This window comes from Pristis pectinata, chromosome 4 (assembly GCF_009764475.1).
Source record: "Pristis pectinata isolate sPriPec2 chromosome 4, sPriPec2.1.pri, whole genome shotgun sequence".
Classification (NCBI taxonomy): Eukaryota; Metazoa; Chordata; class Chondrichthyes; order Rhinopristiformes; family Pristidae; genus Pristis; species Pristis pectinata.
Window position 1 is genome coordinate 91451312 of NC_067408.1, and position 23113 is coordinate 91474424.

Sequence of the window (23113 nt, forward strand, 5' to 3'; positions counted from 1 at the left end):
TATCCTAATATCAGATATTTTTTAGCAGCAATTATAAGTTGAGCATTACAGCGCAGTAGTTACTCAACTGGATGCTTGGTGCTGCCCCAAGAAAGTGGTGGTCTCCCTGTGGGGTGTAAATCTGCTGTCCTCAATCAGTGTCATTACCATTTCTACCTTTGTAATTAAGGGAATTAAAGGAGTGATTAGGTAGTATTTGCACTATATTTGGCATGGTTTGCTTTATAAATTTGGTTGGAACTTTGGTTGTGGCTTTATTTCGGCAGCTTTTCCTTTTTGTGGACGTCATGAGAATCATTAACAGAAGGAAAATTATACATGTGAGTGTATGAATGATGAATCTGGGTGGTTTATTGGATACCAGTGAAACACATTGCCACAGACACCCAGCTATTCAGTTTTCCAGACCTCTGCTGTTCTTCCTCACAATCTTGGTACATTTATTACATACTGCTTTCCAGATACTATTTTTCAGAGACAATATTTTTCATAACTGATGTACAGGCCTCTGGAGATGTTCTCCCCTTCCTAAGTTGTGCTTTGAGATGTGCTTTAATTTTGGAAAAATTACAGAATGAACATTGGTTATGTCTTGGATTGTAATTGTCTTCCTTCATAGGAAATTTTTATTTACACTGCCATTCCACCAATTTGCATTCTTGTCATATAGTTTTTGGCATGTTATTCTTATGTGAAATTTGCAGTATCAGTTGGAGCAATGGAATATAGCCTGATCTTAAACAGTACAGGAATAGAAAGATTATTTATTTGATAAGATGACATTTTTGAGTGTATACTCAGAATGTACAAAGGTAGACAACATTTTGTATGGTGCATGAAAGATGCATATTATTTAATGAATGGCAGAATACCTCATCTGTAGATAAATATCTATAGATACCTAATTGAACAAAAGTTTACCTAAACCCAAATTGCAGTTCAGTTTAATGTGGATGTTTTATGTTCGATTCTATTATCTTCAAATATGTAGCTGATACTGTGACCAGAAGGAGACTAGACCAGAATGGCTCAGTTCATATTCAGACTTGGGCTTTCTTAGAGCAACACTCATCTGAAGCTGAGCTTATGGTTAGCTCCTGGCAAGGTCTTCTGTGGCATAGTATGGGCAAACATGCAGCAGGAAAGCTGGCAATAGTGCCAGTCTGGGAGAAGCAGGTGGTGAGATCCTGAATGGCTAACAGGAATGGCTGAATAAAGTTAGCAGCAACTAATGAAGAAGGTTGTTGTTTTTTAAAAAAAAGACCATTGATAGTGCAGTGGTAGGTTGAATTTGTATAGCTCCGGCTTATTGAGTACGAATTCAGTATAATGCTATTACAGCACCAGCGACCTGGGTTTAATTCCGGCCATGGTCTGTTAGGAGTTTGTACGTTCTCCCCGTGTCTACGTGGGTTTCCTCCGGTGCTCTGGTTTCCTCCCACGTTCCAAAGACATGGGTTGGGAAGTTGTGGGCATGCTATGTTGGCGCCGGAAGCATGGCGACACTTGCGGGCTGCCCCCAGAACACGCTATTGCAAAAAGATGCATTTCACTGTGTGTTTCAATGTACATGTGACTAGTAAAGCTATCTTATAGATAAAGAAACTAGACCGTTTTGAGTAAACATTCTAGTTGAATTGAAGTTGTTAGAAAACTAAAATCCAATTGATGTGACAGTTTCTGGACAATATATCACTTTTTAAAGGAACTGATATGAGAGGTTCCAAATATAGTTTATAGACAAATATGGTGATTTGTTAGGATGTCACATGCTTTTCTAGAGGTAGAGAATCTCCACACTGCTTTCAGGTGATTGACACAGAAATTGTTACAAGAAGAAACCATAACTACTTAAAATCAAGCAGAGACAATGCCAAATATAATTCCACTTTTAGTCACCAGATCTTTCTTTTGAGAGCCCAGATATCTAATCTGAGTTTTCCCCCTCCTCAAAATAGCGATTTATAATATCCTTGATTATTAAGTAAACATATTCTGTTTGCTTGCATTTTTCAGTAACCCATAACTGTCTGATAACCAGCTTTGCTCTTCTGTTTGTGATTATATTGTTTGTTCTTGCCTGGGTTCTTGCATTGCCAGTGGTGTTGGACGGAACTGGGCTGGGCATCTGCTGGGAGTAGCATTTTGTCTGAATTTGGGACCCTGCATTTGGAGTTTGTGCATCTGAGCTACCTGACAGGGGACCCCATCTACTACAAAAAAGTAAGTGTGCTAGCCACTATTATTTCATAAACCAGTGCTACTCTTACTGTAATCTATAATAAAATTTCAGAAATTACTGAATGTTGACTTGCAGCTTTTTATACTTAATTGTTTTACTGCAACAGTATATCAAATAGCTGCTTAGCACCCGAAAAACTTCTTTGTGGGTAGCAGTATTTTAAGTGTCGATAAAATCTTGACCATAAAATAGTGATTTAGTTCTATCAATTATTGAGAAACAGAAGGTTGTCATAGGTTTAATTGTCTATTAGAAGGTATCTTATACCCGAAGATCATGAATTTAAATACTGCTATATTAAACTATAGAATTTGATTTTTAATAAATCTAATAATTTGTTCACTAGCTAAGAAATGGACCACCAAAGTAGCTAGATGGTCAATATAATAGCTCAACCAGTTGGCCACTGTCATTTCGGATGGAACTTGCCATGTCAATCACACAAGTTTTTGGTATACTCAAGCCTTGATAATAAATCCTGCCTTTGTGCTGCCCATGTCCCAGGAATTTTTTTTAAGGGGGAAAAACTAGAAATCCATATCCTCCTCACAGTTCAGAGGTTTGGAACAGGTTGGATTGGTTTGTTACCTTCTACTACCCTTCAATTTGAATAATTTAAGCCGTGGGTTGCACGAGTGCTTACTCCTTTGAGAACAGAATATTCATTGTAGATTTTAATTTATGTATGTTCATCATAAAGCTACACTGAAATAGAATTGCAGTCTTAAAAATAGAATTAACAAGTTTCTAATTTAAGGTTTGAGTGTTTCTTTCTTGTCTTTCACATGGATGTATTGTAAGGTAGCTGTTTTGATCAAAAGTATTGTTCATCTCAGTCCCATATGGAATGAAGATCAACATTCCAATATCCTCTTTGAGAACCCCTAGTCCTTGGCCAGAATGCTTGCATCTTGACAGAAAACACTTGCTTTGCTTTCTAATACGTGGCATTGGCAATGATAATGGATGTGGAATTTGATGCCTTCCGGAGGATCATATTACTTAGGGTGTAGATCTGTAAACTAGTAATTGCAGATTCCCAATCAGATATATAGAGTGTTCAAGTCTCTGGACTACTTTAGCTTGAACGTACTTGTCTTAATACATGTCATATGTGTTTTTAGCTTGAGACCCTGTAGCCATAACATAACTAACGGGAAAAGGCTGATCACCTGCACTCCTATCTGAAAGACAAAGCGACTGAGTAACTGCTATCCAATCCCCTTGTCTTTCAGATGTTGATAATTATCAACATTTGTGAAAATAGAACAATGGTAAAATAAACTATTAACTGAAAATGGCATTGATGCACATCTAATTGCAGGTGTTGCATATTCGGAAGTTATTGCAGAATATGGATAGACCCAATGGCTTGTACCCTAACTACCTTTAATCCAAGGACAGGTCGTTGGGGCCAACGTGAGTATTTTCTTATACTTGAAGAATAATTGTTTCTAATACTGCTATACAGATTTTATTCTAATTGACAAAAATTGTTTTGAAATATAATCATTACTATCTTGTTTCTTGGTTTGCTGAAGGAGTAATCTTTGAAGCTCTGGTAGCACAATGCATATATCAGGAAATCTGAGCTAACAATCCTCTGTGGGATTCTGTCCAACAAACATAGCCTTTTAAATGACTTTGGTATTCTGTTTTTGCTAAAGTAACCAATTAAATGTGTGAAACTCTAATTTTTAAAGATTGTTGTATATTTGGTTCAAGATTTGAATGTGTATGTTCTACTTAGTGATTAACAGTATTGCTTTCCCCTTTGGCTCACTTGCCAAGTCAACTTATTTTTCTTAAAAAAAAGATATCAAACTGATACTTCTATCAAAGATTTTTTCTTCTAAAGCATAGTTGAACTAAAAGGAGTAGATTTTGACTGTTTATATCAAATCTGGAGAGAGAGAAAATGTTAGCATTTCTGATCCAATGATCTTTCGTCATAGTTTCCAAAGATTAAAAATCAAGATGGTCCTAAAGTCGCAAATTAGGGACAGGGGTGAGAGAAGCAAGGGAATGACTGTGATGGGGTGTAGACAAAGAGAGACTTAATACACAAGTGGTGGTGATGCTGGCTTGTTCACTGCAGCAGATCTGTCTGAGGGAGGTGTAAGTAGAAGGAGATGAATGAAGCAAAAAGAGATTTCAATATTTCAGCATTGTTGTTCTGTTTACAGAAGCTGGGAATCTAAATTAAAAGAGAATACTTAGTAAAAAGCTAAGGAATTTTTTTTAGATCATGAGGGAATGCTGCTTCATCTGAGCCCTCAAATTATTCAGTGTGGAGCTTGACCGATTTTGTGAGATGGATTAGATATTCCTCTAATTGCATTTGTGTATAGTGAATCACTTAAATCCAGAATAATACTTATCTGTGGTGAGGCCCATGCAATTTTTTCAGGCCATTAATTTTAAAGGACACAATATTGGACATGTATTCTTTGCTTCCCAGTTTTGCTTTTTGTTTGGTACTTGGGCATTCTTTTATGCCCAGATGCAACAGGAGGCAAATCTGTCCTGATTAAATTATTGAACTGTTCTTTTGTAGATAAACAGCATGCTCATATGTATGTATAATAAGTTAATCATGGTTTTTACAGTTTTTTTTTGTCACTGTTCTTGGTAGATTATAGCACTGACATAATGCGACACAATTAACTTGGATAACTCGCATTTCAGTAGAACAACTCTATCAGTGAATAGAAGAATGAATATTTTAATTAAATCATTGTAGTAGATCATAATATTCTCACAGAAATTAGCACTTTGGGATAGATTTCACTATGACATAATTCTCAAGAAGTAATGTATTTTTGTGGTTCTGTTGGTTACGCATCTATGTTTCAGCTTTAATGCTAACCAAGATGGTAGTTATTCACAGTGTTTCTCAACTGTAATCTGGAAAAATCACTAGGTTAAGTATCTAAGTTAGTAATGTGATTGGCAAGGTGGAAATGGAAGGTAAAAGAATATAAATAGTTGTTAGATGGAGTAGCATGCTAATAAAAATGTTTCATTGTCACTTTTTTTTTTACTTTATCAATCCGTTCTACACAGAAAGTTCCTTTGGACCTACATTATGTAAGTTTCTGCAGTCGACCTTAAATGTTGCATTGGACCCAGTCAGCTAATCACATCCTCTACACGCTTCTAGTACCAGCTTTCCATAGATTTAGCAAACCTATTAAGCTGCAGTTTCATTTCCTCTTAAAAGAATGTTGCTGACAGTGTAAGTGAAAGATCTGTTGTACTCTTTTTAAAAAGTTATATTCTGCTGACTTAATATATTATCAGAGAAAACTTGTGTACATGTAAATTGTGACAAACAGCACCAATGTAACCAAAGAAGCTAAATCACAGTGCAGTGTACCTTTTTACCTTCTTTGGCTTCCTATAGAAGTCTGTGCAAATAATCTTCCTTTGTTTCTGTTCCGAGTTGCATCTCAGTGGCACTATCCTAACTTGGTTCCACCACCTACTTCAACAAAGCCAGTGAACATTCTGTGTGTGCTGCCTCTGGTTTGTTGCCCAGACAGAATATCCAAATCCAAATGCCCATAGAACTAAAATAAGTAGCAAACATTTACCTTTTGATGTATATTCAGTTGCTTTGGAGAAGTGAAATGTCTAATTTCTTTTTATATATAGTCTCTCAGTACCTTGTGAGATCTACATCTTTACCTGCAGATTTTATATTCAGCAAGCAGCCCATAGAACAATACAGCACAATGCAGGCCCTTCGGCCCACCATGTTGTGCTGACCTTTAAACCACACCTAAGACTATCTAACCCTTCCTCCCACATATCCCCTATTTTAAATTCCTCCATACGCTTATCTAACCAATCTCTTGAACTTGACCAATGTACCTGCCTCCACCACTACCCCAGACAGCGCATTCCATGCACCAACCACTCTCTGGGTAAAAAAACCTCCCTCTGATATCTCCCTTGAACTTCCCACCCATTACTTTAAAGCCATGCCCTCTTGTATTGAGCATTGGTGCCCTGGGAAAGAGGTGCTGGCTGTCTACTCTATCTATTTCTCTTAATATTTTGTATACCTGTATCATGTCTCCCCTCATCATCCTCCTCTCCAAGGAGTAAAGCCCTAGCTCCTTTAGTCTCTCCTCATAATCCATAACTCTCCAAACCAGGCAGCATCCTGTAAATCTCCTCTGCACCCTTTCCAACGCTTCCACATCCTTCCTATAATGAAGCCACCAGAACGGGACACAGTACCCCAAGTTGTGGTCTAACCAGAGTTTTGTAGAGCTGCATCATTACCTCGCGGCTCTTAAACTCGATCCCACAACTTATGAAAGCTAACGTCCCATAAGCTTTCTTAACTATCCTATCCAACTGTAAGGCAACTTTAAGTGATCTGTGGATTTGAACCCCCAGATCCCTCTGCTCCTCCCACACTACCCAGAATCCTGCCATTAACCCTTGTACTCCACCTTTGGAGTTTGTCCTTCCAAAGTATACCACCTCACACTTCTCCGGATTGAACTCCATCTGCCACTTGTCAGCCCAGCTCTGCATCCTGTCAATATCCCTCTGCAAGCGTCGACAGCCCTCCACACTATCCACAACACCACGACCTTTGTGTCGTTTTAAGTTATCGTTTTGTTATTGTTGTTTTAAGCCCATTTTAAGTTATCCTAAATTACATTTCCTTGAAGCGCTAACTCACGCCACAGTTTAGTTCCATATTAGTGTCCAGTATATAGCTCATGTAGGTATTATTCATACGTGACATTTATAAAGGACTGTTTGACCTTTGAGCACTTAACATCTGGACAGTTACTCTGATCACTTTGCAGTTGGGACTTCAGAATGTGGTTATCAAAGATGGGAGCCTTAGCTGATTTCCTAGCCAAGTTGTTAGCCAGTTTGTATCTCTTTCTTTTATTCCTTTACGTTTATTGTAGTCTGAAATCTTTACAATGTAATAATGACTTTCACCTACATTAGTGATCAGTTTTTATTGATTGCTTGCTGACTACTAAACCAAATATAGCCAGTTTTGACAGAATCAATGGCTGTCTTTTATTCCCACCACAGGTACTATATGACCTTAATAACAAAATCAAATTTTGTTTTATTACAGCATCCACTGTAGTATTCAGGTTTACATGATTATTATGAAAGTCGTGGAATATCTCTTTGCATTTGCCTTTATTTTTAACATAATTTCTAAACGTAATAAACATGTCTTTGTTTCTAGTTATTTGTGATGCTAGTTATACAAATACTTTTGCTATCTGCATTTGTCTTCAATTCCAAAATTTAGCGTATGATCTTTGTATTAGTGCAAATATATTTATAAACTTTTCTTTTTTCTAGTTCATAACATTTCCTCCAAGACCATTTTCTTATCAGTTAACATCTTATCTCTTAACCTGATTATGTGCAGCAGCATTTTTCAATCTATTCGTATGTATTTTTTCTTTCCATCTTAGTGGTTTTGTCTGTCCGTTGAATACTTTCTTTTTCAACAGCTTATTTTTTATTAAGTTTATAGGTTGAATCCAGAACAAATTACTTTATTCATCAGGCTGAATTAATATGAAATAATGATTGTCCAGATGGATGAAAATATATCATGTAGGTTTTTTCCCATTTTTGTGCAGATCATACCTCTGTGGGTGGGCTAGGAGACAGTTTCTATGAATACTTGCTGAAAGCTTGGCTGGTATCTGATAAGACTGATACAGAAGCAAGGAAAATGTATGATGATGCAATGCAGGTAACTGAAACCCTCATTTGGATTTTCAAAATAAAACTGCTTAGTGTGACTTTGATTTTTTTCTTTAAACAGTGCTCAAATTTACAATTAAGTAACAAGAATATGTATTTATAATAACTTGCTTGGTACAGCTTACTTGTTATTGGACTGTAATATGATAACTTTATTTTTCAATAATTGTAGTATAACAGGGTTATATACATTGAATAATGTACTATTACAAGGTTTATAAACTGGAATTTAAAATGTACATGTGGATTAATACTTGCTTTCTGATTTTCATATTCAAGCTCAGTAACAAGTACAAGTTAATTTTCAACCATTGGGCTAAAATGTCAGTTAGCATTTATAATGTTTGAGTCATGGTTTTTTTCCTTTACAAAAACAACTTAAATGATTTTAAAATCTATTTGAAATTAAAATCATAAATTTCAACAATCTTCATTCAACATAGATCTGCTGGGATCAAGATGGAGTTGATATATTAATGAACAATGCATTAAAATTGCCCCCCATAATTATAATATGTACATTTATTGGTAAATTTCACATCTCTTCCTAAATGTCCTAAAACTCTTCCACAATCAATGATGTTGCCTTGAATTGCAGTCAATGTCATGTGGAAGTTGATTTTATCACATTCAACTCTGACAAAGCACAGTGGGATAATGACCAGAAATCTGTTTTTGGTGAAGGCTGATTGAGGAAGGAAATATTGACCAGACACCCTGCTGATGTTTTGAATTAGTGCCATAAGATCTTTCATGCCCACATGGGAATGCAGATAGTGCATTCGTACTGCAGTTAGCCAGAAAGGTAACATTAATAACCAATGCAGCAATCCTTTAGTATTGTACTTGAATTTTTTTTTCTGGTCAAGTATCTGGAGTAGGACTGAAACTCAAAACAATCAGTCTCTGGCAAGAAATCTACTAATTTTAGGCACAGTGATGATTTGAGGCAAATGAGAGTAATCTTTAGCTTGGGTCTGATGCAACAAAAAAGGGCAGCATTTTAAATTTTGCACATAGCTGGTATCTGAAGGATTTGGTAAGTGGAGCAGTTTTGATTAACAGGTCTTTAACCAATTCTCAATGGATCATGAATGAGTGAAGAGAAGCAAAAGGCACATGTTCAGAAGTCAGTTGGTGTGACACGCTGAAAGGAACTCCAGAGAGAAGGCTCTGACCTACTTATGTAGTGGTTGATTAATTGCTAAGAACAATTAAGTGCAAGTGTACTCTTCACTAATTGGGACAAGGCTGATTTATTTTTTTCTTAATTTCAAGGATTAAAACAAATGAGTTAACATGTGAAATGTTGTTATGTATCACTTGCTGTCTGCATTTCAAAATTGCTTGTATCTAATCACAAAGTGTTTTCTCAGTCCATGCCTGAGAAAGGCAATACTATTACTTTACATCATAAGAGAATATCACTTTGTTTTATTCCCAAATTCGAGGGCTGGAACTTGATGGGAAATGCTGGCAGTTTGCAACATTCTTGAAGTTATGGCATTCACTGTGTACAATGTAATCAGACCATTATACTGAAGGTATCTAAAATAGACCTGAAATTGGATTTGCAGTTGGATTATTGCCAATCTAATGTTATATTTTTGACTAGGCTATTGAAAAGCATCTTATCAGGAAATCAAACAGTGGTTTGACTTTTATTGGAGAATGGAAGAATGGTCACCTTGAGAGGAAAATGGGTCACCCTGACATGCTTTGCTGGAGGAATGTTTGCTCTAGGTGCAGATGGATCCCAAATGATAAAGCAGGACATTATCTACAGCTTGGTGCAGAAATTGCTCACACCTGTCATCAGTCATATGACAAAACAGGTAAGATGTAACTCCAATTATAGCACAGAATGTTTGCTTAAAAAAATTTATACATAATCTAGAATTTCTCTGCCTGTGACACCATGAAGAAAGTGTTTAATGTGTTGTCTGAATGCAATATTATAATTACATTATTTTCAATTTTAGCATCTAATCCAAAGTATGCTTGGGCAATATTTACTAGTGCTTGTAAAGAGAGGCAGCACCACTCAAGAGGATATTCAACGCCTTACCCTGGAAGTAGTCACTTTCAATGCTATTTTTAGGCATATTTCTTATAGTAGTTAGATATTTATTTGGTCAGGAGCTTTTTCTGTTACTAAAATTTGCATGCACAAGTGTTCTGATAATCACTTACTGAATTATTCAGTTCATGCTGTCCAGCATCATGCATTAAACAAGAATTAAATCGTTTGTCTAATTTTTAGTCAGTAAAACGGATCACATCCTGATAAAAAGAAAATTGAAGAACAGTGTATGTTGGAAATCTGAATCAAAAACCTGAATGTTGGACATCAGTAGGTCAGGCAGTAACAATGGAAAGAGGAACAGTTAGTGTTCCAGGTCGAAGACCCTTCTTTCACCTTAAATATCACTTAAGCTGACAACAGTCTCCTGGTTATCTGCTGAATTGCCTTGGTTGTTTGCTTGCAAGGTCTTACGTTGCTTTCCAGATCTTTGCTGGGAGTGATGTTGCAAGTCAATTTCTGGTCACTGTCATCGCCGCCTTTGTTTTCTAATAGAACAATATGGTGAAGTTATATTTAAAAACAAAAACAACTGGCATCTCAGTTATTTTAAACTTTAAAAAGGAAAAAAAAAGTCATTTAGACTTCCTCTGTGCAGGCATCCATCAACAATGGTCTTAACTAATGATGATTTTAAGTGGTTCTTAGTAAGGAAAAATTAGAAGCCCGAGAATTCTGAATTGTTTTGATTTGCTCACTTTCTATCACATCGTAATTTTCTTTTTCTCTTTTTTAAAAAAAATACAGTGCTAAAGTTGGGCCCTGAGGCATTCAAATTTGATGGTGGGACAGAAGCAGTGGCACTGAGGCAAAATGAGAAATACTACATCCTTCGGCCAGAAGTGATAGAAACCTACTGGTACATGTGGCGATTCACCCATGACCCCAAATATAGGCAGTGGGGCTGGGAGGCAGCTCAGGTGAGAAATGCAAAATCACATTGTAGGAGAAAAGAAGTAACTTTCAGGTGACATCGACTTTAAATGATACCATTTACAAAAGTAATCTTATGTTCCATGTCCATCTTTTACACTGTATTTTATGTTTTAAAATCCCTGGGCACGTGCTTATCTAAATGTACCTCTTACTCTATAATTGGAATTAATTTGGTTGTTCTCATAAGCACATGTTGTATGAAATGGCTTGTTTCAGTACTGTATCATTCTGTGACTTTAACACCTTTCCCTTGATATTCTGAAGCCTAATATCGACGATCCATTTTATTCCATACCTGACATGTTCTGCTGAAAACCTGAAATGCCTCCTTTTAAAGCAATATATCATTTGCCTATATCAGAGTTGGAATAAAAGGTTAGCCTATTGTCTTTCTCAGAGAGGTAGTAAGAGTGAGAGCAGAGATTTGAGCAGTGAAACTATTTGTCTTTTTCCTCATTCTTTGAATTTGGTCACAGCCATCACTGCCTGTTTCTTGTGGAAGATGTAATAGTTACCTTTTCTTGTTAGCCTTGAATGGTAGGAGAATTCAGTTATCTTTGAATATAATAAGAATTTGATTAACAGAGCCTTACACATTACATTTGGTTTATAAGAAAGAGCAATTTGTGTTATGATAAATAAGTATCTTGTTTATGAACAGTCTCTGATATTTATGGTTGGCCAGCTTGTCACACATAACTGTGCATGAAGAGTCATCTTGCTGGGATACATCTTATCCAATATAACTTTCTGAAATAGCACCATCATAAAAATGCTGAAATAAAGGTTGGAATTTAAAAGAAAACTTAAACCTATTCCTCTTGTCCACTGTGTCCCAGATCCTTTCTTTATTCCTGTCAGTAGACACTCTCACAACCTCTGAGTCTGAAATTCAAAGTCAGTAGCTGACAACAGAACTTTTGTGAACAGCGGTCAGTGTCAAGGCAATTATGGACTTGAAGCAAAGAGGGAAAAAAAAGCCATGTGAATTGGTGGATAGAAATTGGTGGTGGATCAGCATTAGATCATGGCCTAATTACAGTTATGGAGTCACAGAAATGAGCCCTTTGGCCCACCATGCCCTTGCCAACCTTTTTCTCATTTACACTAATCCTATTTGCCCTCATTAGGACTGTATCCTTCTATGCCTTGCCTGTTTAATTGTATGTCTAAATGCCTCTTAAACATAGTAATTGTATCTGATTCCACCTCACCCTCTTGCAACAAGTTCTAGATATCAGCCACCCTCTGGATTGAAAAAACACTTGCTCTTCAGGCCCCCTTTAAAACTCCTTCCTATCACCTTAAAACTATGCCACCTTGTTTTTAATGGGAAAAATCTTTTTACTGTCTACCATATTTATGCCTCTCATAATTTTATTTACGTCTGTTAGGTCACTCCTTCAGTCTCCTTCACTTCAGGAAAATAAACCCAGCCTTTCCTATCTCTCCCTGTAACTATAGTCCTTCAATCCAAGCAACATCTTGGTAAATCTCCTCTGCACTGTCTCCAGTGCAATCCCATACTTCCCATAGTGTGGTGACCAGAACTGTGCACACTACTCCAAATGTGATCTACCTCATGTTTTGTAAAGTTGCAACATAACATCCCAACTTTTATATTCCATGCCCCGACCTACAAAGGCAAGTATGCCATATGCCTTCACCACCTTATAGGCCTGTGGTGCCACTTCCAGGGAATTGTAGACTTGGATCCCTAGGTCTCTTTGTTCAGTGCCTTAGTGCCCGACTATTTACCATGCGTGTCCTACCCCTATTTAACTTCCCAAAATACAGCACCTCGCACTTGCTCTGCCCAACTTTCCCTCTGATCTATATCCTGCTGTAGTCTTAGGTAGCCTTGCTATCCACAAACATCCTGATCATATCTCCTGCTTGCATCAAAGTTTTTAATATGTATGAAAAACAGCGAAGGTCCCAGGACCGATCCCTGTGGTACACCACTAGTCTTAGATTTCTAATCAGAAAAAGACCCTTTCACCACTACACTCTGCCTCCTATCACAAGCCAATTTTGAACCCAAGTAGCCAGCTTTCTTTGGATCCCATGTACCTTGCTCCAAAAAAAGCACAGCCATGAATAAATGAATGTTTGAAGTAAAGGCAGAAGTAAATAATCCATTAATTTGAAGACAGAGTCTGGAAACAAACTTAAGTACTGTAAGACAAAAATTTGCATTTAATTGTATTGATGTGATCCAAAATATCTTAACATCTTTGACAAATTTTCACAGCTTTTTATTTGTTTTATTGGCAGTGTAAAGCTAATCTTAAAGGCACAGCAGAATTTCTGTTTGATGGTTTCTCACATCGATGCTGTCCATGCCTCGAGGCAATGCTGCTTTTTACTGTTCTCAGCTATAAAAGGGACTGCTTTTTGTTCTCTTTAGAGTATTACCTGATTAAAATGTAAACAAAGTAAATTTGTACTTTGACCCCATGGTGAGTTGTCATTAGTAGTTATGGGTGAATGTTGCTGGAACAGATTTGATAATAGTGTTGTGCTTCTCATTATATTGAAAATTTCCTGGAATGTTATGAATATTGGAGCTGATTTCATCCACAATTAGTTTGTAAAATTGAAAATTATAATAGTTTTCTCAAAGATGAACTTTTACTACACTTTGGGTTTTACATTGTAAGTAGATTTTGCAATTATTGAGACTTTCTCACTTTTAAATTTCTTCAATGATCATTGTTCCGATATAACAATGGTATCTGTTCTTAATTATTTTTCTCAAGACCCAGTTATGTTTATAATAAAATGATATTAAATATGTCTGCACTTGCATTTTAACCAAATCTTTTATTTTTAATTATATTTTCAAATTCTTGGAGTTAGTTTCCATAATTGTAAATGTGTTTCATTTCCAGCTTCTAGTCAGAGCCCCTTTGTGTTGTTTCTTGCATGAAATTACTCCAAGAATTTGAATTAAAAATGTGAAACTGCATTTTCATAAACCTGCTTTTGTTTTCAGGCTATCGATAAGTACTGCAGGGTAATCGGGGGATTTTCAGGCGTCAAAGATGTTTATTCTTCATCGCCAGCCTACGATGATGTGCAACAAAGTTTCTTCTTGGCTGAAACACTAAAGTGAGCAAAAAATAATAATTTAAGTGCAACTAAATTTCTGCCAATAACTGTTTTAAAGGGTGTTTTGTGCTCAGCTTGGTGGTACTTATTATTCTGCTTAGTTCTCAGATTTTCCTCCAATATTTTAAAATATGAAAAATAATTCTCTGCAGTATTGAAGCTATTGTCATTTTATCACTTGATCGCACAATGGCACAGGCTGTACTTTACCGAATACCAGTATATGCCGGTTATTCATTATTAGTCATTGGCTCTAAACAAATTAAAGGTATATAGGCTATAAGGATTAACTGTGGTCTGAAAGATCATAGTAGTCATCATTAGTGCTTTCTATGTATGTACAAAAATGTCTCTAATTATAGAAATAATGGCCAAGAACTTTTCATCAGTACATTGCAATGGCACATGCTACTGACCTCAAAGAAGGTTCCCAATAAAGATCTAACAATCAGTGTGGCAAGATCTTAGCATTTCCATCACCTGCTATCATCAGGCACAAGTCCAAGGTAACCAGAGTACGTGCACCCAGCAGTTACAATGTCGTCAACCTGGCTGGGCAGGCAATTAAAGACTTCTGACTGACTTACCAAGAAGAAGCCACAGTTTTAAATTGATTGTAAATAAAGATAATCTAAATAAAGATTGTAATATGTATGATTAAGGAAATATCAAAATATTTGGTTTTTTTAATATTAAAATCCATTATTTTGGAATATTTGAGGAAATTACAATGCATAAAATGTGTAGTGTCAGATAATTTGCTAAAATATAACAAGTGCGCCATTTAAAAAAAACCTCACTAACTGCAACAAAGTGTACCTTTAGGGTATTTTACAGTGGGGCCAGTTCATAAATACCAGAAATCAAGCCAATGTAATTATTTGCCCTTGATTACAGAGTGTATGGCAATAGCAAGTTTCATTATAATGCATTTATCAGTGAAAACTGGCTCTCATTTGGTGATATTTATAGCAACAATTAATGAAATATTTTTTGATCTTGTGTTTTTCAGAAAATCAGTTGTTAAAATGCATGGTGATTTAAATTTGTCTGTTCTCTATTCTCTGTGATGTTGTAATTATTGCAGCTGCACATAGTATTGTAGCAATGCCTGTCATACATTCATGTTGCAACTAAAGTAGGTAAGAACTTAAGAACATAAGACATCAAAACAAAAGTAGGCCATCCAGCCCCTAATGCCTATTCTGCCAACCAACAAGATTATGGCTGATCTTTTACCTCAGCAGGTCTTTCCTGCACTAACCCCACATCTCTCGATTCCCTCAACATCCAGAAATCTGTTAATCTCTATCTTGAATAAACTGAACATCAGAACCTCGACAGCCTCTTGAGTAGCAAATTTCAAAGATTCACTACCCACTTGGTGAAGAAGTTTCTTCTCATCACTCTCCTGAATAGCTGACCTTGAGTTTGTGACCTGATTCTAGAAGAAGCATCAGGCCTGCATTTGCCCTGTCAAACCCTGTTTAAAATTTTGTATGTTTCAATGAGACAGCCTCTCAATTTTTTAAACTGGAGAATGCGGATGTAATCTGCTTCTTCTCTTCTCATAAGACAGACCTGCCATCCCACAAATCAATCTGATGAACCTTGACTGCGCCCCTTCAATCTCAGGACTTGAGGGCCTGAGTTATAGGGAGAGGGTTGGCAGGCTAGGACTTGATTCATTGTATAGGAGACTAAGGGGTAAACTTGTAGAAGTGTATAAAATCATGAATACACAGTCTTTTTCCCAGGGAAAACAAACCAAAAATGTGAGGGTATAGGTTTAAGGTGAGAGGGGAAAGACTTGAAAGGGACCTGAAGGGCAACTTCACAAAGAGGGTGGTGCGTATATTGTACGAGCTGCTGGAGGAAGTGGTTGAGGCAGGTACAATAACAGCACTTAAAGGACAGGTACATGGACAGGAAAGGTTTAAAGGGATATGATCGAAATGTGGGCAAATGCCCACATTTATTGTGCCCTACATTATTGTTTCTATCCCTTACAATTTCTTGGTTCCATCCGGACTGATTAAACGACTTGACTCTCTGAATGTGTCACAAAAGTATATTAAAACTGCCAAATGAGAAGTTCAGGGATTGTTGAATGCCATGGTTGTGTGACAAGTAAATTATTTTTGCTCAGTTAATATCTTGTAAGCCCCGTGGAATAACTACAGAACGTAACATTTTTGGTCCACAAGTTATTTCATAAAGTCCGCCTTAATATTATGTTTCAGTGATTTAATATTCATGCATCAACAATTACAACTTCTCCATTTTAACAAAGCTAAAACCTTTGTCCCTGCATACATTCTAGGTTAGCGTAACGCTATTACAGCGCCAGTGACCCGGGTTCAATTCTGGCTGCTGTCTGTAAGGAGTTTGTACATTCTCCCTGTGACTGTGTGGGTTTCCTCCGGGTGCTCCAGTTTCCTCCTGCATTCCAAAGACGTACGGGTTAGGAATTGTGGGCATGCTATGTTGGTGCCAGAAGCGTGACAACACTTGCAGGTTGCCCCCAGAACATTCTACGCAAAGATACATTTCATTGTGTTTGATGTACATGTGACTAATAAAGAAATCTTTTCTTATGCCTCCTCGATGGGGCCTTCACTTTTTTCCTAATGTGGGCTGACGAGAATTGAAACAATATTCCAGTTGTGGCCTATCCACTACCACATTTTTTAATTCATTTTTTGGGATGAGGGTGTCACTCTGAAGGCGAGCATTCATATGATGGACATTAAGGAGGGAGGGCCTTGAATTGATGTACTCCTTCTACAGAAGGTATGCCCACAATGTGGTTGGGGAGGGATTTCCAGGATTTATACTGAGAGACATTGAGAGACCAGTGATCTGTTTCCAAGTCAAGATATTGTATGAGAGGAATACATAAGTGCTGGTGTTCCCCTGCACTAGTTGTTCTTGTGCACCTTGGTGCTGGAAGTCACAGGCTTAGGAGGGATTGTAATAGTAGCTTAAATGAATAATTGCAGTGCATTTTGTAGATGGCATACACAACAGCTATGGTATATTGGTGGCAGATGACATGCCACTCAAGTGGTCAGCTTTGTTTTGAATGGTATTGAGCTTCTTGAATGTTGCTGAAGCTGCACTCATCCAGGCAAATGGAGAGTATTTCCATTCTACCACTAACATGCTTTGTAGATGAGGAAAGGTTTTAGAGAATCTGTGGATGAATCCTCATCACAGGATACCCAGCTTCTGATCTCTGGGTGGCATTGTTTTGCGTACAATTATCGGTGTTTGAGCCATCTGTTTGAGTTCTCATCTGAAAGATTGCTTCAACTGTGCAGTTCTGCAGTAGTAGTCTCAAACTGATTCATGTGTTCAAGTCTCTGATTTGGACTGTACACTGACAGAGCCTCAGCTGTTGTCAGTGAATCAAGGTTGAGCTAGTTCCCTGCAATCTTATGTGCATGAATTTGTTAATTTAGTTGATTTTGCTGCACAGTTGTGCCTGTTATCTAAGTATGTAATTGTAATCAAGTTACAGTTGAATTATGGGTTCAGTACATTTGTACAATTCTGGCCTAAGTTTCAGATATTTGAGTGTCAGGCTCAAAGTAAAATTGCTAACTTGGAAAATTAATTTACATTTGAGCTTTCATTTGAGGATGGCAGATGACTTCTACTATCAAGACTTTTAACAATCTAGCTTTTAACTGAAATTCACAACAATGCTGTAAATCTTAGTTATGCTGTTTTGAAAATTAGCATGCCTTCAGTAGAAACTTCCCACAGCTGCATATAATAAAAGTCTGATAATCCAGCACCCTCAGGACCTTGGTAGTGCTGGACGAGCACATTTTCCAGACAACTGCATGTTACTCCTATTAGTACCCAAACACACCTTTTATTTCACTTTTTTTTAAACATGTTACACAGGAGAACTTTCCAGACAACCCGGTGATTTAAAAGAGAGCAGGAAAGATACAAGCACACTGGATCCCGGCTCCAACTACAAACCTACCCATGTTTCTGACCCCTGGTGTTCCAGACCCTAATCTTGGCTCCAGCCACACACTTGGCCCACAGTCTGGGCTCCCAGCTCTGACTGCATGTTCCTCTTCACTCTGGAACCCTGGCTCGTGGTCTGGATTAATGAGTGAGCCAGATGTCAGACCATCAGGATATTGGATTATCGGAGTTTTACTGTAATTTCCACTATTGGGGGAAAAATGCATGTCTCTTGTAAGACTTCCTGCTGGAATATTTGTGACAGTTGCAATTATGAAATGCGATTAGCAAAGGATTGAAAGAAAACCAAAAAGCTGCAGATGCTGGAAGTCTGAAATAAAAACAAAGCAAAGAACACACTCAGTAGGCCAGGCAGCATCTATGGAACTGAGAAAGACAGAAAACAAGCTTTAAGTTGCAGAGAATGTTGAGAGGGATGGATAGGACAAAGCTTCAGGGTGAAAGTCTGTAGTTCCTTGAAAACTGAAAGAGAAAAAACTAAAATGGATATATTCAATAGTTCATGCAGCTGTTAACTCTTCAGGTCTATGTCCTTTCATCAGAACTGGAAAAATACTACAGGTAAACAAATGTGAAAATGCTGAGAGGGAAGAATTAAAGGGAAGTTTTTTGATTGTAGGACACGTCAAATGAAAGAGGAATGCTGATGCAAAGAGTGGGATATTAATGCATCAAGAAGCACGAAATGTGTCTTGATGTGTAAATGAAGTAGAAAACCACCATCTGAGATGCTGGAATTCAGTGTTGAGTCTATAAGGCTGAATTTGCCTGATTGAAAGATGAAGTGCTGTTTCTCAAATTTACAGTGAATTTTGAAATTGTATGGAAGGAGAGGGCAGAATGGGATAAAAATGAAAGGGGTCAGGCAAACAATCATTTTTATGGACAGAATGCAGGTGTTGCACCAAACTATTGCCTAATCTTCACTTGGTCTTTCTGTTGTAGGGCAAATTGCACTCTGAGTAGCAAATACAAATTAAATTGAGAGAAGTCCAAATAAATGAGTCTTTTTCTCGCCGAAGAAATGAATGGAGACCTGGACAATGGGAACAGGGGAAGCAAAGGGTACTTCCTATTGTTGCAGATAGAGATACAATGAAAGAGGAGAGTGCTATTTATTGTAATGGAGGAGTGAGACCAAATGTCATGGGGCTAGTGGGGGAGAGCAAATGTAACTCCACTCTGTAAGAAAGCACTGAAAGAAAACGGAGGACCTTTGAAGCAGTTAGCATAATATTAGTAGAGGGAAAATGCTGTATTCTATTATTAAGGAATTTGTAAAGGCACCTGGAAAATATTAATAGGATTGGGTAGAGTTGTCATGGATTTATGAAAGAAAACATGTGTTGGACAAATCTGTTTAAATGTCCAAAGTTCTAAATAGTTAAATAGGTAAGAAAAAACAATAGAACCTTGGGTAAGAAAATGGGTAAGAAGAAACAATAGAACCTTGGACATATGGTGTATTTGGATTTTCAGAAGGCCCTTTAAAGGTGCAGTAGAAGAGATCATGAAACAGAATTGGATCATACCGTATTATGGGTATATGCCAGAGCGGATTGAAGACAGAGAAAAGCTATAAACGTGTCATTTTCAGGTTAAAGGGCTGTGACTAGTGAGATATCAATTGAATTGGTGTTGGAACAGTTGTTCAGTCCATACTATTGATTGGCATAAGGGGATCAAGTGCAATATATTTAAGTTAGCTAATAAAGCAAGGCTAAGTGGCAGTTTGAACTGAAAGGAAGATATAGACAGATAATGAATGGGCAAGGACATGGCTGGGGTGTCTAGAACCAGAGATTATGATCTCAAAATGAAAGATCAGCCATTCAAGATGAGAAGAAATTGATTCACCCAGAGCTTGGTGAAATGTTGGAATTCACTACCCAAGAAGACTGTGGGGGCTCTGTCAATGAGTACATTCACGACTGAAATCAATAGATTTTTAGACAGTAAGTGAATAAAGTACTGTAAAGTGGCGCTGAGATAAAAGATCAGTCATGAATTTATTGAATAATGGAGCAATGAGCTGAATGGCTTCCATCTGCATCTATTTATTGTTAGGTTAACAGTCCCTTCAGCATACTGAAAGGGCAGGAGAGCAGATGTGTTTGGTGATTGTATCATGCTACAAGTGCTGAAAATGACCCAAGGATGATCCATTGAATGTAGGATGAATGATGAGGACAGGATCGAGGCCCCCATCTTTTTTGACTGAGAACTCAACCATATCTTTTGTGATTCCCAGCTTTCAACTCTCACTAATTTCCTCTTCCCAGAACTCCAATAGTGTCTCATTGTATCCTAATTTTGCTGCAGACAAGGCAATTTAAACACATTCCCTCAAAGTTTCATGTTTTTATTCATATAGATATCCCATGTTTTGAATAAAATTTGTTTCCCAGATACAAAAATAAGTAGTTACATCACTGTGTGAAGGATACATTAAAAATGATTTGAACAGAAGAAAATGCATAATTTTCAAGCATGTTTAATTTAAATACTTGTGCAGTATTTTTTTTAGACAATGTATGTCTTTATGAATAATTTCTGATCACACTTATACTCTTTCGGTAGCTAGTTTGCCAGTCCTTGTGGAACTGAGTCAAACAGACTTGGGTTCCAAGTTTTATCCGTGCTCCTAGTTAACTGAAGTGATCGCCTCTGTGGAGCAGAGACATGATCTCACAACTTATTTAAAAAAACTGAAGCCATATTTTCTGCTGTAATGAATGTAACCATGCTTTTCTTTAATTTCAGGTACCTGTACCTCCTGTTTTCTAGTGATGACCTCCTACCCTTGGACTATTGGGTTTTTAATACAGAAGCTCACCCTCTTCCTATTTTGCGTTCTATGAACTCTACCCTATCTGGAAATATGGTATTTCAATGAGGATTGCAAGAGAACTGGAGGTGAACTCCACTGTTATGTCGTAGTGCTAGCAGGACAAGTGCAACTAATCTTCAGAGAAAAGAAAGGATCCTAATCAACAAGACTCGAGCGATTTGAGATTAAATCATGCAAGAAAGATGTGGACTACTGGGGTAATACATCTTTCACAGCAGAGTAACAATGAATGTACATGTTTACTATGGTGTAGTTGGCAATCAGTACAGTATGAATGCTGTACAATTAATTTTATGACTGGTGTTCAAAGAAAGCTTAACAGCACTAGATGTATGTAAGTAGTACAGGATTTTTTTCTTCTGCACTACCTGAAGCTATTGAGTCCCTGGCAAGAGTGGAATAGCCTCCGTTTTTAAAGAAATGGTATCCCTTTTGTGGAGTCGTCTACACGTGGTTCTTCCTAGCAAAAAAAAATGAAGATCTTTCAATTTTTGTAGGGAAAATCCTTGCAAAAGGCTGCCTCCTTATTGAACAGAGGGTTTGTTCCAGTTCTGATGTAGCATATGATTGCTGATATCTTGGGATTGTTGGAATCTTACCAGTATAAGTGTGCTTGTAATATTTCTGCACCTTGCAAATTTTCTTTACTCATAATGAAGTCTTTGTGTTGATTTTTTTTTCCAAAAAATATAGGTATCACTGTTTCAAATGAGAAGGCCCAGTTGACCATAAGTCTTGGTTTACTTTGAAAGAACTTAAATCTTGTGGTGTATTTTCCAGTATTGTAAAAAGGTGTTTTTTTTTCCAGGATGTTTCTGTTCTCATTTGGATAGAAAAACTGTATCACTTATTCTACAGTATTAGTTTCCAACCAAGGCAGAAAGTTAGCACTTCATTTGAGACTGAACCATATGATTGTGGTAAAATGACTAAAAGGTGGCTAATTTTAATTCTTGCTTTCTTCTTAGTTCATAATTGGCTTTTGTCCAAGATTAATCAAACTGCTGTTCAGCAGCAGTGAATAAAGGTCCAAATAAGAGTGAATCAAAACTTCCTGGATTTGGTACACATCTTTTACAGTATTAAAGAGGAATTGAACATCTGTTTAAAGCATCACTTAATCAAGGTCTGTAAAGCATTTCAGAAGTTATCCTGAATGAATCCTGCAGAAACTTGTTTCTTTCACTTCCCCAAACTTAAGAATATATTTATTTTATACAATCTGCTCCTCTTAACTCAGTTGCTTAAATTATCTGGAATTTCAATTTTCTCAGCTCAAAATTCTCAGCATGATGGTATTATTTATGCTTAATTCAAAGTAATGGGTAATTCAGTTATTTAGTGCAAATGTGACTTTGAATTATTAGGAGTAGAATGTATGCATACTGAAACAAAGGTGTACCTAATGATTAAAAAATGCTGGTGTCTCTGAGGCTTTATTGTTTACTCTATTACCTAGTGTTTACTATAAGTTCAGATAGGATATACCCTCTTCTTCCCTCAAAAACTCTATAATTGATGGAAGGGATTCAGTGGAAGGGAAGAGGAAAGCTTCTTACTGCAACATGAAGCTGAATTCTAATATTGTAATAAGTGAATAAAACTTCTTGCCACTTCATCTTATCTGCCCTGCTCTTGCACAAAAAGTAAATGTTCACACCCATAATCTCACTCCTACACTCATCCTTACATTTTCCAAGGTTAAAATGGGGCCCTTTGGTAATTGACAACACTGGCCTGTTTGCGCCCTCAATTCCATCCCTGATAATTGCTGACCACTTTACGTCCCTTATTGACCCACATGCTAATTGCATTGTAAATATTCCCTGTTCAGGTTTTGAGCTGTTCAAATTCCAAAATAAGTTATCACATCTTCCCTTTTTAAAAAAAAAAATCCATCCTTAATCTTCTTCTGTTTGAAAACCACTATTATGATCAGTTGTAAAATGGATAATTCTCTAGGTATATATTTAAACAGAATGGCTCCTGAAATAATGATTTTATTTCCCTCTATCTTTTAGGGAAGGTTCTCTCTTGTTTTATACTTTTTCTTGCCTGATGCTTATTTTATTTCTAGTATACCTTAACTAACTTGCTTCATAATTATTTG

General features: G+C 37.0%; 1 protein-coding gene across 1 annotated transcript in view; it reads left to right on the forward strand.

Moving 5' to 3' along the window:
* Positions 1 to 22621, forward strand: part of man1a2 (mannosidase, alpha, class 1A, member 2) — a 96611-nt gene extending 73990 nt beyond the window's left edge. The window contains 11 exon segments of the mRNA XM_052014404.1: positions 2101 to 2117; positions 2120 to 2223; positions 3567 to 3632; positions 3634 to 3661; positions 7885 to 8000; positions 9627 to 9719; positions 9721 to 9769; positions 9772 to 9846; positions 10842 to 11014; positions 14029 to 14144; positions 20916 to 22621. Of these exon segments, the coding sequence (XP_051870364.1) occupies positions 2101 to 2117; positions 2120 to 2223; positions 3567 to 3632; positions 3634 to 3661; positions 7885 to 8000; positions 9627 to 9719; positions 9721 to 9769; positions 9772 to 9846; positions 10842 to 11014; positions 14029 to 14144; positions 20916 to 21048 (970 nt within the window). The 3' untranslated portion in view covers positions 21049 to 22621.
* Positions 22622 to 23113: the final 492 nt, after the last annotated feature.